Source organism: Schistocerca nitens, chromosome 10 (genome assembly GCF_023898315.1).
Source record: "Schistocerca nitens isolate TAMUIC-IGC-003100 chromosome 10, iqSchNite1.1, whole genome shotgun sequence".
NCBI classification, from domain to species: domain Eukaryota; kingdom Metazoa; phylum Arthropoda; class Insecta; order Orthoptera; family Acrididae; genus Schistocerca; species Schistocerca nitens.
Window position 1 is genome coordinate 89,680,549 of NC_064623.1, and position 15,377 is coordinate 89,695,925.

General features: G+C 36.6%; 2 protein-coding genes across 4 annotated transcripts in view; one reads left to right on the forward strand and one right to left on the reverse strand.

The window, feature by feature from the left end:
- LOC126210363 (acyl-CoA:lysophosphatidylglycerol acyltransferase 1-like) overlaps positions 1-14,606 on the reverse strand; it is a 61,454-nt gene extending 46,848 nt beyond the window's left edge. The window contains exons 1-3 of one of the 3 annotated variants that reach the window (XM_049939577.1): positions 14,391-14,606; positions 13,546-13,717; positions 8,863-9,071 (exon numbers count right to left, since the gene is read on the reverse strand). In XM_049939577.1, coding sequence (XP_049795534.1) covers positions 8,863-9,071; positions 13,546-13,592 — 256 coding nt within the window. In that variant the 5' untranslated portion in view covers positions 13,593-13,717; positions 14,391-14,606. The other 2 variants (XM_049939578.1, XM_049939579.1) reach the window with 2 other exon arrangements.
- A 324-nt stretch (positions 14,607-14,930) lies between these two features.
- Positions 14,931-15,377, forward strand: part of LOC126210360 (fumarate hydratase, mitochondrial-like) — a 96,805-nt gene continuing 96,358 nt past the window's right edge. Inside the window, exon 1 of the mRNA XM_049939575.1 lies at positions 14,931-15,236. Within this exon, the coding sequence (XP_049795532.1) occupies positions 15,114-15,236 (123 nt within the window). The 5' untranslated portion in view covers positions 14,931-15,113. The remainder of the gene's footprint in view (positions 15,237-15,377) is intronic.

The window sequence follows — 15,377 nt, forward strand, 5'->3', positions numbered from 1 at the left end:
ATGTGCTCCTCAATCAATTATTACAAGTTTTGACTTTCTGAGATTGATGTCTAATCAATACAGTAGACTAACATCCTTTACTTTTGTTGTTAGTTTAGCAAGTTCATCTTCGCTGCTGGCTAAAAGCACAGTGAAAATCCCAAATCCAACATGAGAGAGGCCTTTAGTCCCACCACTGACAGCTTTCACAATTACTAATTAGTAATAACACAAAAATGCAAGTGTTCCCAATAAATTAAAATTTTGCATAAAAATGTGAAACATTAAATATAAAATAAAATACTTTTTATTTTTCTAGAGACAGAACAGTATTATTGACGTACATAATCTTTTTATTTAATAATAAGGCACTTCACATGCCTGTATCAAATTTTAATTTATTTCCACATGTTTAGTAACTAAACACAAAATTTTTATCAACAAATTACAATTCAATATTTGCAGGCTTTATATGAATGATTTTCATATTTTTATCTTGTTGGTACGTATGTTCTTGATGAATGTTTGCATATTCAGCTGTTTTGAAAACTAAGTTTACTGCCGACAGTTGAAAAGGTAATACGAGTTTTCAAGTGCTCGGTAAATGCTTGCTTTCTAAAAAGATGGATCAAAGAATCTGCATTAAATTTTGCTTGAAAAATGGAATAAACTTCAGCACCACATTCAAACTGTTGATTGTAGCTTTTGGCGAATCTACTATGATTAAGACAAGAGTTTAAGAGTTGTAAAAATGTTTCATAGAGGGTCAAGAAGATGTTTAAGATGACGACCACCCTGGATGCTCTAGCACATCAATTACTGACAACAATTAGATTAGATTAGTACTTGTTCCATAGATCATGAATATGACACTTCGTAATGATGTGGAACGTGTCAGGTTAATAAAAGGTGTCTATACAAGATATTACATTACACAAAATATTACATGACACTTAATATTTTGTGTGTGTGTGTGGGGGGGGGGGGGGCCTTGGGAAGTCACCCACTTACTATATCCAAAAATTCATCTAATGAATAGAAGGAGTTGCCATTAAGAAATTCTTTTAATTTCCTTTTAAATGCTATATGGCAATCTGTCAGACTTTTGATGCTGTTAGGTAAGTGACCAAAGACTTTTGTGGCAGCATAATTAATCCCCTTATGAGCTAAAGTTAGATTTAACCTTGAGTAGTGAAGATCATCCTTTCTCCTAGTGTTGTAGCCATGTACACTGCTATTACTTTTGAATTCATTTGGATTGTTAATAACAAATTTCATAAGTGAATATATATATATTGTGATGCTACAGTGAAGATCTCTAGTTCTTTAAATAAGTGTCTGCAGGATGATCATGGATGAGCTCCAGCAATTATTCTGATTACACACTTTTGTGCAATGAACACTCTTTTACTCAATGATGAGTTACCCCGGAATATGATGCCATACGAAAGCAGAGAATGAAAATAGGCGTGATAAGCTAATTTACTCAGATGTATATTACCAAAATTTGCAATGACCCTAATAGCATAAGTAGCTGAACTCAAACGTTTCAGCAGGTCCTCAGTGTGTTTTTTTCCAGTTCAACCCCTCATCAATGCATACACCTAGAAATTTTGAATATTCTACCTTAGCTACCGATTTCTGATTGAAGTCTGTATTTGTTAATGGTGTCATTCCATTTACTGTGTGGAACTGTATATACTGTGTTTTGTCAAAGTTTAATAAGAGTCCATTTGCAGAGAACCACTTAATGATTTTCTGAAAAACATCATTTACAATTTCACCAGTTAATTCTTGACTGTTGGGTGTGATAGCTATACTTGTATCATCGGCAAAAAGTACCAGCTTTGCATCTTAGTGAATATAGAATGGCAAGTCATTAATATATATTAAGAACAGCAGCAGACCCAAGACCGAACCTTGCGGCACCCCATTCTTGATTGTTCCCGTTTGAGAAATCACCAGTTTTTTGCATATTATGTGAACTGTTTATTTCAACTTTCTGCACTCTTCCGGTTAGGTATGATTTAAACCATTTGAGCACTGTCTCATTCATACCACAGTACTTGAGCTTATCTAGAAGTATTCCATGATTTACACAATCAAAAGCCTTTGATAGATCACAAAAAATCCCAACGGGTGACTTCCGGTTACTCAGAGCATTTAATATTTCATTAGTGAAAGTATAGATAGCATTTTCCATTGAAAAACCCTTCTGGAAACCAAACTGACATTTTGTTAAAATTTTATTTTTACAAAGGTTTGAAGCTACTCTATAATACATTACTTTTTCAAGAATTTTGGATAAGGCAGTCAGAAGAGAGATTGGGCGCTAGTTGTTGACATCAGACGTATCCCCTTTTTTTATGCAGTGGTTTAACAATGGCATACTTCAGTCTATCTGGGAAAATACCCGCTTCAGAGAGCTATTACATATGTGGCTAAGAATCCCACTTATTTCTTGGGAACAAGCTTTTATTATCCTACTGGAAATGCCATCAATTCCATGTGAGCTTTTATTCTTGAGAGAGTTTATTATCTTCCTAATTTCAGAAGGAGAGGTGGACGGAATTTCAATTGTATCAAATGGTGTGGGTAAGGCCTTTTCCATTAAATGTCTTGCTTCTTCTAATGAACATTTAGATCCTATTTTGTCTACAACATTTAAAAAATGATTATTCAAAATATTTTCGACTTCCAGCTTTGTGTTTATCAAGTTTCCATTCTCTTTGATGGTGATGCCGTCATCCTGTACTCTTGGTTGCCCTGTCTCCCTTGTAATAATATTCCAAATTGTTTTGATTTTGTTATCAGAGGTATTAATCTCAGACATGATGCACATGCTTCTAGACTTTTTAATAACCTTTCTTAATGTAGCATAGTAGTTTTTATAATATTTAGCTGTTTCTGGGTCATTACTCTTTCTTGTTGTTAGATACAGTTCCCTTTTGTGGTTACAAGATATTTTTATTCCTTTAGTAAGCCAAGGTTTTTCACATGGTTTCTTATAATTATATTTAACTACTTTCTTGGGGAAACAGTTTTCAAATTCTCTTAGAAATGTATCATGAAATAAGTTATATTTTAAATTAGCATCAGGTTCCTTGTACACCTCATCCCAGTCTAACTGCTGAAGATTTTCTCTGAAACATCTAATTGTTGAGTCATTAATTGAACGCACAACTTTGGAGGGTAGTTTTGAATTACTGAATGGAGCTATGTCATATACTGTAACTAGCCGAGCATCACGATCAGAAAGGCCATTCTCAACAGGACAAGAATTTATGTTTTTAAACCTATCTTGGTCTATAAAAGTGTTATCTATCAATATGCTCCTGTCCTTTACTACCCGAGTAGGAAAATTAATGACAGATGTCAAATTGAAAGTACAGAGCAAGCCTTCCAGGTCATTCTTCCTATTACACTCTTTAAGTGAATCAACATTGAAGTCCCCACAAATAATAATTTGCTTTCCCCTATCTGACAGATAGCACAACAAGGCATCCAAGTTTTCCAGGAATAAATGAAAGTTTCCTGAAGGGGACCTATATACTGTTACAATTATAAAAGAGTCCTCCTTCAGTTTAAGTTGACAGGCACATGCTTCTATATGTTGCTCTAGACAAAACTTTTTTGTATCTAAGCTTTCTACACATAACTTTTGACATATATGGCAACTCCTCCTCCCACCTTATTCTCTCTATTCATATGTGCAGCTAGTCTATAACCACTGATATTTACCTTTTCCATATCAGACACAATGTGGTGCTCAGACAGGCATATTACATTATCAGATTCAATGTCATCTAAACAAACCAGGAGCTCATTTACTTTATTCTTCAATCCCGGAATATTTAGGTGAAAAATGGTAACATTAGTTTTTACTTTACTTTTATGAGAATTACTTTTTTCTTTAATCCACCAATATTTTGGTTAAATGTGGTAACATTATTATTTACTTTCCTGTTGTGAGAATTTTGTGAGTTTTGGACCTCTTTAGCACCTGCCTGCCTGAACTTCTCATTGGCCACTGATATTAATCTAAAAAAGAGGTACATCCATGAGTACTACTGTCCCACCTTATGGATTTCGCTAACAACCCTGCCAGTTTACCCTTCCCTTTCCTATTGTGAAATCCCCCCTATCAATAGCCTCGACAGGAACCAATCCAATGTCTGACAGAGTGGCCGCCCTACGCAACTGATCCAACTCCATATTTACTCTCCTGACAGAGCGGTTCAACTGGGGCTGATCATGCTGCACAAAAGCAGGCACCAGCCCAACACTGGTATGGGTCATTACCGAGGCTATTTTCACCACAATGGGGAAGAAGTAAAGAAAATGGTTCTTGAAAATTGCCGAATCACCATTAGAGATGTAGCTGGTGATGCTGACATATCCTTTGGCTCATGTCAAGCATTTTTTTGGAAGCTTTGGGTGTGAAACACATAGCAGCACAGTTTTGTTACAAAAGTGTTGAATTTCAATCAAAAGTGACGTCATGCAGACATTGCTTAGGAATTGCTGAATGAAGTAGATAATTATCCAGAACTTCCAAAGAAGGTTATAACGGGTAACAAAACTTGAGTATACGGATATGATGTTGAAACCAAGGCTCAATCATCCCAAATGAAACTGCCTGAAGAGCCAAGATCAAATTAAATTCGACAAGTTTGATCACATATGAACATTCTTTTCACTGTGTTCTTCAATTACAAGGGATAGTGCATCACAAGTTCCTGCCTTATAATTATATGGTCAATAAGAAATATTAAATGGAAGCTATGCGCCATTTGCATGAAGCAATCCTAAGAAAACTATGACTGTGGCAAAGCCATTTTTATAATGCCAATGTTTTCATGTGATGAGAGTGTGAATTATTGGAGATTTTGGACCTTCATTTCAACTAAATGGCTGGTAAGAATTAGCATATCTTTATTTATATTACTGTTACATGCCCTAATGTACTGCAGAACGAGTGAAAAACTGAAGTGGGTAAATTAATGGTTGGGATAAATAATATAATATAACAGCATGAATTTTCATGTAACACGAGTCACTTTAATGTAATTTTTATACCAAGAGAGATATTAGAATTACCTTTATCTTGTTCAGTAATTTACTTCTTAGTGTGAATGTATAAAAGTATATTACTAAAAATTTCTCATTTTCAACCAATATTGTAAACACAGAAAATTAAATGTGTAACCTGAGTCACGTAATCTGAGTCACAGTTGTATTATTTTAAGGTTAGAAGAAGAGGATGCCCTTAGTAGCAGCAGAAAGACAGAGTAGGAAGAGGGAAAAGTTAAAGAGTGAAGGAAAATATGAAGAATTTAAGAAGAAGCATCTGGAAGAAGCTCAAAAAAGCCAGCAGAAGCAGAAACAAAAGTTTCTACAGTTGAGTCAACATAAGCAAGGACATTGGTTACATTAGCAAGGTACTGTCAACTATACCGGAAAATATGAAGGTACTTTCAATCTGGTCCATCAATCTGGTCAGATGGACCTGCCTCCTAATTTAAAAACAAATATATTACTGCTGCTGTACCTCAATTTCAGTCATTTCATAATTTGGAAACTTATTGGAACTTATTTGCTACATCCCATGGTAAAGGAGCCGTAGATTGAATTGGTGCAGTTGCCGAACGGCTAGTGGGGAATGCAGTAAAAAAGCAAAAATTCACAGTAGGTGATGCATCAACTTTCGCTCAGGTAGCTGCAAGTACCACAACTATACAGATCTTTCATGTGTCTGTTAATGCAATTCAAGGAATCAATGTGAAACTTAATCTGGCTTAAATATTTTCTTCAGCACCATCAGTACCAAACACAAAAAGCATTCACTACAAGAAAGGAGTGCTACAAACATATCTGCTGTCTCCAAAGAATTTTGCTGCTGCAGATCATCATACTGAAGAAACTATAGAAAGTGTGAAAACTGGAGACTGGTACAAAGTAGAATTTGACAGTAAATTCAGTGCTGGAGAAGTACATGCAGTTTTTGGAAATTCTTACTTAATCAGCGCAATGGAGTGTGCTGGTCACTATTGGAAATGGCCTGTAAAATGTGATGAAATTATAAAGAAAATTAATATACTTGATGTTGTCAGTGCAAGAGGATATTTTCATTTCTCTGACTTAATTGAATTTACACCAGATGTCATGCTCTTATAATTTCTCATAGTGTTTGAAAAATGAAATGTTAATGTTAAGTTTATCTTATTTGGCACATAGTGTCATATTTTCATTTCTCTGCTTGCAGGAAAAAAGTTTTTCCAACAACAAGTAGCAAGTAACATTGAGTCACGTAACATTGAGTCACGTGTCTTTTTCAATATATTATTGTATTTGTCATGGTATAAATTTTTTAGAAATCTGTAACTCTGTCATTTGAATGCCAACCTAATACGCATTTTCTGTGATAAAAACCAGATCCATACTCCTAATATTTTGCGGACACTTTTGACCCAAAATGCACATTAGGAATAGGATGTCCCAAATTTGTAACACAAGTCACAACATAAATTACATTCTTGTTCTTTAGTTTTAATACTCTTCCCTGCTTAAATAACACTTTAAGATCTTTGCCTGAATGACACAATTTACAATGATAATATAAAAAAAGAAAATATGGGTTTATAGATTGATAATAAGTCAACATAATAAAATATTGGTTTCAAAATTTACTGTGGGTTACCACGGAATCCCCTTGTACGTGATTTTTTGACAAAAAAATGAAACCATTATGTTGCCTCAGCCATCATATTCACTGCACATAGACCGCTGCATCTTCTTTCTACTACCGATACTGAAGAAAATTGTGAAAGGACGTAGTTTTGCCACAACTGATGAGATAACAACAGAATTTCTGAAAGAGCTGAACACCATAACAAAGAGAGTGTTCCAGAAGTGCTTCCAAGATTGGAAAAAAGCACTCGCAGAAGTGTATTACATCTCAGGAGGATTACTCTGAAGTGGACAAAGTTGATGTAGTTCAATAAATACAAATTTTCAAAGAAACACAAAAATTCCTGTTACTTTCTGATCACACCTCATATTGCACAAGCCACCATATGCTGCACGGCAGATGGTGCCTCATACCAATACCACCCATTCGCTTTTCTGTTCGACTCGCAAATGGACCAAGTAAAAAATAACTGCCTATATATTTCCGTATGAGTCCTTATCTTGTCTTCAAGGTCCTTAGACAAAATGTACAATGACAACAGTAGAACTGTTCTGTGGTCAGATGCAAGTGCCTATTCTCTAAATTTTCTTAACGCCATCTTTGCTATATAGATTCCCATTCTAGTTCCTGAAGCATCTCCATAATACATGCATGTATGTTGGCTTAACCTACCAGTAACAAATCTAGCAGCATGCCTCTGGACTGGTTCTGATGTCTTGCTTCAATAGAGCTTGGTGGGAATCCCAAACATTCTAGCAGTACTCAAGAACGGATCATATTAGCTTCCTGTAGAGTGTATCCTTCACAGATGAGCAACACTTTCCTAGAATTCTTCCAATAAAGAGATGTTGACCATTTGCCTTCCCTACAGCCTATCTTACACGCTACTTCCATTTAAATTCACCGAACGAGGTGCACGCAGTGGTTAGCACACTGGACTCACATCGGGAGGACGATGGTTCAAACCCACGTCCAGCCATCCTGATTTAGGATTTCTGTGATTTCCCTAAATCGTTTCAGGCAAATGCTGGGATGGTTCATGTGAAAGGGCATGGTAGACTTACTTCCCCATCTTTCCCTAACCCAATGGGACCAGTGACCTAGCTGTTTGGTCCCTTCTCCCAAATCAACCAACCATTTCACATCACTTTGCCCCTCCTAACAGTCTCTGATGAACACTTGTGTCCAGGGTAACATACTGGGTTCTATTGCTTAAGAAGTCTTAGAGTCAACTCACGTACCTGGGAACCTATTCTGTATGCTCAGACCTTTATTAACAGTTTGCAATGGGCACTGCATCCAGTTCTTTCCAGAAATATAGGAATATGGAGTCTGCTGACTGGCCTTTATTTCTGATTATCAGGAAATTGTGCAACAAATGGGCAAGTTGAGTTCTGCATGAGTGATGTTTTATAAATCCATGCTGATTTGAAGACAGAAGCTTTCCTGTATCACAGAAATTCATCATATTCAAACTTAGAATATACTCAAGGATTATGCGGCAAACTGATTTGAGGACTTTTACCACTCTACCAGTAGTCACCTGTGATTTTTTTCACGCATTTGAAATTTTCCACTAAGTGAGTGATTTGCAATAAATAGATATCCATGAGACTTGTATTTTATATACAAAAAAACAAATAAAAATAAATATTAGCAAAATCCAATCAGTTTACAAAGCATACTGCTTACAAAACTTAAGAAACTCATCCTAGAATACTGCTGAAGTGTGGGGGGACCCACACTAAAATAGGAATAACGGGGGACATTGGATGCATACAGAGAAAGGCAGCACAAATAAAAAACAACTGAAGGTATGCGCAAACTGTGAAACACTATTTACGAAATTTAAAGAACCAGTTTTGACTGAAAATCTAGAGATATTCTTGAGCCCCCTAGATCCTGCTCCCATAATCTAGTCATGTTACTAATTACAACTGTCCAACCTCTGTATTATAAGTGAGATACATATTTTATTTGTAATATATAGTTCAAAATTTTCTTAATGGCAGGTATTTCATCAAATGCAAGATACAAAGTACTAGACTCACACCTGAACGTGCTAGCATGAATTTCTATACATACTGGTACAGCACCTTGCGAGCTGTCGGAACACAAAAACATCAGTATCACCATGAACAAACAACAGATTTCATGATAACAATCACAATGGAAAGTGAATTTTCACCTACTATCATATCCTGCTGACCAACTCCACATAGCAACCATAGCAAGGAGCCCATGAAAAAATTGGCCTTCTATTTTCCAGTAAAGATCCGGATTGCATTTCCTCAAGGGTGCAAACAGCACCATCCACAGAACATATGTTGGTATGCAGTATATATTGTTCAGTAGCACGAACAAGACCCGCACCAAGGACTTGCAAACTGCTGCGACTTTACTGTAAATAAGTTTAAAAGATATTTCAACATCGTTCCACAGTAAAAAAAACTTTTAGTTCTAGTTTACAATCAGAAGTTCTAAAGCTATATTTCATATGACAACTTATTGGAAATATTAACAATACATACAGGGTGACAATTATTGAACTATATGAAATAAAAGTGTCGTAACTTCTGAATGGTTTGCGTTAGGATGCTCAAATTGCATGGTTGACCACAGGGCATGATGGGAATTTGTATGCGCTGTATGGTTTGGTTTAGTGATGAAGCCCCTCTCTCATTTGGAGTGTTTTGTCAATAAGCAAAATTAGCACATTTGGGGGACTGAGAAACTGTATTTCATGACTGAGAAGTCTCTTCACCCTCAACAGGTGACTATGTGGTGGTAATGTCCAGTCACAGAATAATATTCCTTGATCGCTTGGTGACTACTGAACGGAACATGAAGGTTCTGAAAGATGATTTCATCCCCATTATCCAAAGTGATCCTGATTTTGACAAGATGTGCTTCATGCAGGACGCAGATCAACTCCAACAAAGCAGGAGAGTGCTTGATATCCTGGAGGAGCAATCTGGGGACCGCATTCTGTCTCTGAGGTACCTAGATGCCACTAGCATGGCCCTTGATTGGCCGCCCTATTGTCCGGATCTGAACACATGCTACTCCTTTTTGTGCAGCTATATTAAAGACAAAGTGTACAGCAATAACCCCAAAATCATTGCAGATTTGGTATTTTTCTGCGCCACATCATCGCCAATGATGGCAGGCGTGTTGAACATGTCATAACCTCAATCCGAATATCTGTAGTGATGTTTACATATTGAATAAAGTGTGTGCACACTGTAGCATGTAACTAATTAACGTTTTTTTCATATAGTTCACTAATTCTCCCCCTGTACAAAACTGTGCTAAAATGTCTATTAGCAAAACATTTACACGATAATGTTCGTATTGGTGAAACTCAACTAATCTCTGTACCACAGCTGCATTTTCCTTATGCAGTGATTTCATTAGTGAGTGGATCTCTATAATTTGGTTGGCGTAAGTTGATCTCTGACAGCTGTAGTGGAATGAGTATGGCAGCTTTGTGGGCCTACCTCAACCAATAACATAATATGATTTTGTAAATGTCTCTATGGTAATGCTCAGTGTTGTCACAGCTCTGTAGATGTGTAACATTTTTGCCTGCAGCCGTTGGTGCTTTGCAGTTGAAAGCTGGCAACAGTGCTGCGAAATGTCAAGGATTGTCTTACGCCATCTTGTTATGTAGGATGCAGTGGAAGGTGTGAGCATGAGAGGAGCACAGCAAACCTACCACAACTAATAATTTAACACTATTATGACAGGATAGATTGCTACTCACTGTAAAGAGATACATCGAATTGCAGATAGGAAAACAAAAGGACTATTACACATTGAACTTCCGGCCAAAGCCTTCTCCAGAAATGAAAACCACAAAAGCAAGAAAACCTTGTGCACACATCGGCCAGAGACAGCGGTCATTTGTGCATGAGTGTGCTTCCTTGTGTAAATGTACGTGTGTGCGCGTGTGTGTTTTACTTTTTGGAGAAGGCTTTGGCTGAAAGCTTGATGGGAAGCAGTCTTTTTGTTGTGCCTGTCTGCAACACACTGTGTCATCTTTACGGTGAGTTGTGATTTATCCTTTCATAACACTGTTGAAATTCCAACCTGGACACTCAATGATTTGCCACAAGAGGGGGTATGCAAAAATACTGATGCTGAAAGTACATTTCTAGTGCCAGATTTCTTTTTTATTGAAAAGGTAGGAACTTAAGGAGGTGGACTGAACAAAGGGGAGCAGGGACAGAAAATTCTGACAGGAAGAAAACAACAAAGACCGTTTTACACTGGGAAAAATCAATTTCTATCTTGATCTTCCCTTAATTTCTTTAAACTGCTAATCAATAAATAAAACAATGAAAAACCTAAAAATCCGGAATGGAATAAGACAGTATTATGAAAAGGATAGATTGCTATTCACCTTACAGCAGAGATGGTGAGTCACAGACAGGCACAACAAAAAGAGACTACTAAACATGCACGCTTTTGGTCAGAAGGTGATCTTCCAAAATACACAACAAACACGCACACATACACAGCTCATACATACATGACCACTGTCTGGCTGCCAGGGTAATAAATAGTTTGAAATATGAATGAAGGAACAAAGCTGTTGAAATGCTGTTACTATCTCTTTTATAAACATACAATATTAAATTACTTTTGAGACATAGGACTAGAAAGGAGGATTAGTTGTCAATCAAAAATGATTTCTAGTTTAAGATTTATTGTGATAAAGCCACTTCAGAATTCTGCTTACTTCATTAACTTAGCAGAGTCCAGGATGTAAATAATTTTGATTATGATGATAGAATTTTATTGGTCATCTGTCTTCTTCTTCTTCTTCTTCTCCTCCTCCTGTGCAAACCTCTCCCTCTCAGAGTAGCACTTCCATTTAACACCCTCAATTATTTGTCACGAATATTCCAATTTCTGCTTGCCCTCAAATTTTTGCCTTTCTACAGTTTCCTTCACTCAGAGCCATGGAAGCTATTCTTCAATACCTTAACACATGTCCTATCAGCTTGTGCCTTCCCACAGTAAATTTATTCCACATGTTCCTTTCCTTGCAAATTCCATAAAGAACTTCTTAATTTCTTATCAGACAACTCAATTTTCAACATCCTTCTGAAACATCTTATTTGAAACACTCACATTCTTCTTTTCTGGGTTCCCTCACAGTCCTCAATTCACTTCTGTAAAATGTTGTGCTCTTTTTTTTTTAAAAAAAAACCACCACACACACACACACACACACACACACACACACACACACACACACAGATATGTTTTTCTTAAATTAAGATCTACGCTCGATGCTAGTACATTTTTTTTTTTTTTTGGCAATGAATGCATTTTTGCCTACACTAGTCTGCTTCCAATATCCCCCTTGATTTGTCCGATTATTACGTTCTTTTCTGGATAGCAGAATTTCTGCACCGAGTCTATTATGAAGTCCCCAGTTCTGATTATCTCATTTCTGCTCCTCTTCAATACTTCAAATTCTTCTAGTTTACTTTCAAGCCATATTTTGTGCACAGTAGACTGCCATTCCATTCAGCAGCTCCTGTAATTCTTCCTCATTTTGAAAGAGAATAGTAATGGCATTGCTGATATTTTTCTTCAATAAACAGGTTTAAAGTAGAAGAGACAAGATTCTATCTGTGCATTTACATCATTTATTAATCTAAATACTTGTCCAGAGAGCAGTTATTTCAATCACATTCCAAGCTGTAGGTAGCAAGCTAATTTTAAGCTTGGCTTGTTCTCTATGTTCACAAATCAACACAGTAATTCTTACCAGAATACTTTTATCCAAACGAATTTACTTTGAATTTTGATTTTGCTTTTTGTTTTATCTGATCTCTTCAAAATTCTTCCAATGCCATATGTAATACAGCAAATTTAATAGGAAGGGAGATAAGAATGCATTGAGGCATGTGAGTTGCCATTAATGTCATAGCATTTTACATTCCTAAGTAGGCTATAAGATTACAGTGCAGACAACCAAAAGCCATGGTAAGGTCACAGTCCACTACAACACAATAGTGTCAATTATTTAACTCTGTCAAAACTTAATATGTGAGATCATGGACTTCGAGTTAGGCCTATTACAAGACATACGGTTTACTTACTGAAAGAGTAGTTTCAAAGTGTAGCTGCAAACTATCAATGGTTTTCCTATTACAATGAATACTTTGTACCGGAATGTTTAACAACCCCTCACACAACTTTACATATTATCAATTAATTATAATACATAAAGCCTACTGATAACTAAAATGAGCGAAAACACACTGAAAACTCTTGAACTGCATTTAAGAAGACCCATAATAAGTGATTGTTAGCTCAAATCCTTCAATCAATATGTGTTACAGTAAGTATGACCTTTAACATTAACTGAACTACATTTTGAATTGATATTCCATTCATTCAGAAAACACTGTAACAGAGGAAGTTCATTTCTTAGGTATGTCTATCATGAAATCCATGTGTTACCTATTTTTATCATTAATGCCGAGCATTTAAAAAATGTCACATTCACCACTACCTTTCCTCTCCTCATTAAGCATGTCTATTTGTACATATTTGTTTGAATGTCTCACATTTTCCTTGGATTAAGCTGACAGTCTATATCACTGCAATATAATTCATGTACAAATAAATTATTAGGCCTCTACTAAACTAAATAGGTGTACAGCTGAAATGCACAAGTCAAAAGTTCAGTTATTCATTTAACATTTCTGGCATTTGTATTACCCTGTCCTCACTACTTGCTCAATATACCTACATTTTCAAGCAATGACAAGTTACTCATGCAACATGTTTAAACAAATATGTATCAACATGTCCAGTGCTGTAAGAGGCATACACAAGTAATATTATCTTACCTTAAGTTCTCCATTTCAAGTACTTGCTTAAATCTCTCAATAAACATACTAAAGTCAGCTACTGTCAACCAAGACAAAACACTAAATTTCACGTTCCTGTCATTCGCATGTCAATAAAGGAGGCTTCTGTAATGATGAGAACTTTTAGAAGCCATGGCACCTTGACTGCAACCTGTAAATAAATAATTTATCATTGTCACTGGTGTTTTTTGATTTAATGCAAATCTTGCACTATATACATCTCAGACTGAGGATGTCTATCATCATATTTCAATTAATATAATGTATAATTTCGAATTGTTGCTTCAAACAGAGCATGTGCTTCTCACAAGTTCCTAGCCGGTCTGGCAAAATTAAAATGTAACATGTTATACATGAGTGTCAAATTAAATTCCCATGCGATCGCAAACTCTTCTGAGCAGGGAATCAAAATTAATCTGTATCAAGCATGGAGCCAATAGATATAATACACGTAATCTAGCGCATCAGTCATGCCCAAAAGCCGACACACGAGTTACACCGTTGCATTGAAAATCACGTTCCCTTTTTCCTTCACTTCGATCTGTACACTGCGTTAGAACACGGCTGTCGTATTTATACACACTCGAATTATGTACAGAAGTAACTTGTCTTTCATACCTGCAAAATGTCGCCGATATTTTAGAAACCGTCAACTGACCGCGAACACACACTGTAGCATGTAACACATGAGCGTGCGTATTATCTCGAGCTGGTGGGGGAGGGGGGTCCGATGGGATGAAAAAATTTACATCTATTCTTCGGCTGATAAGACGGCTTATCGCTGTGGCACTCACATTTAAAGGACTTGATTTAACAGTACATACCTTATCTCGGCAACGCTATGCCAGTCCTATAGGTGAGTACCAGAAAGCACCTTGTCTTTTCAGCAGAGCTCTGTCACTCATTATTAGCCTTTATTTGATATGTTTACGTTAATCTTATGTTTTGTTTCCTTCTTGATAACTCTGACTTCAGATCAAGTTATTATTTTTCTCATTGCAATTCCGATCTCGTAACAAACGTCACAGGAAAAGGAAGAACAATTGAATAACACATTTCTAAAGGGAGGCATTCCTAGTAAGCTAGCCATAACAGTATAGTTTTATTATATTACGCTGACGGACTCGAATTTTTCTATATATAAATAAATTTCAAATACACAGTGTAATTTGCGATTAGACAGAAAAGGTTGGTGCTGAATTCCATAATATGTGAATGTGCCAGGGACAAGGAAAAAGGCACGTGCCTTTATCGCCCATTACGCGTATGAACGATGACAAATAAATGTATTTTTGTATTTAGTTGTCTTTAATCTGTTTACGTTATTCATTCACATCTTTCATTCCCTTCAGAGAGTTTCCCCCTTTGGTAGGCCACACTGGAAAGTCTCCAGTGCTACACATCTTTGGACGCCGTGTGTTTCAACTGCCCTCTATCGCCGAACACTTGCAATAAACCGGTTAAGGCTGTCTGCTGCTGGTGACCTGCTGACCTCGGAATATCTTTGTCCTTCCTCAAATCAGCGTTAAACACCATTTAATCCAACTATGGCAACGAGAATCAGTTATCTGTCGCGTCTATGTCGCAGGGCAGCGGTTGCGAGGGAGCATCTGCACGATATTGGTGTGCAGGATTGGAGCAGGGTCCTCCTCATCGGTTGTGTCAGAATGGTAAGTATTTATTGCGCTAGAGTGTTAATTAAACTGTTTTTAATTGCCTTAATAAATAAATTCGGTTATAGAGCTGAATCGTGTGAACTAAAACTTTGTAATATGGCAGCCGAGCTCACTCAATTTCGCTGGGTGCGACTC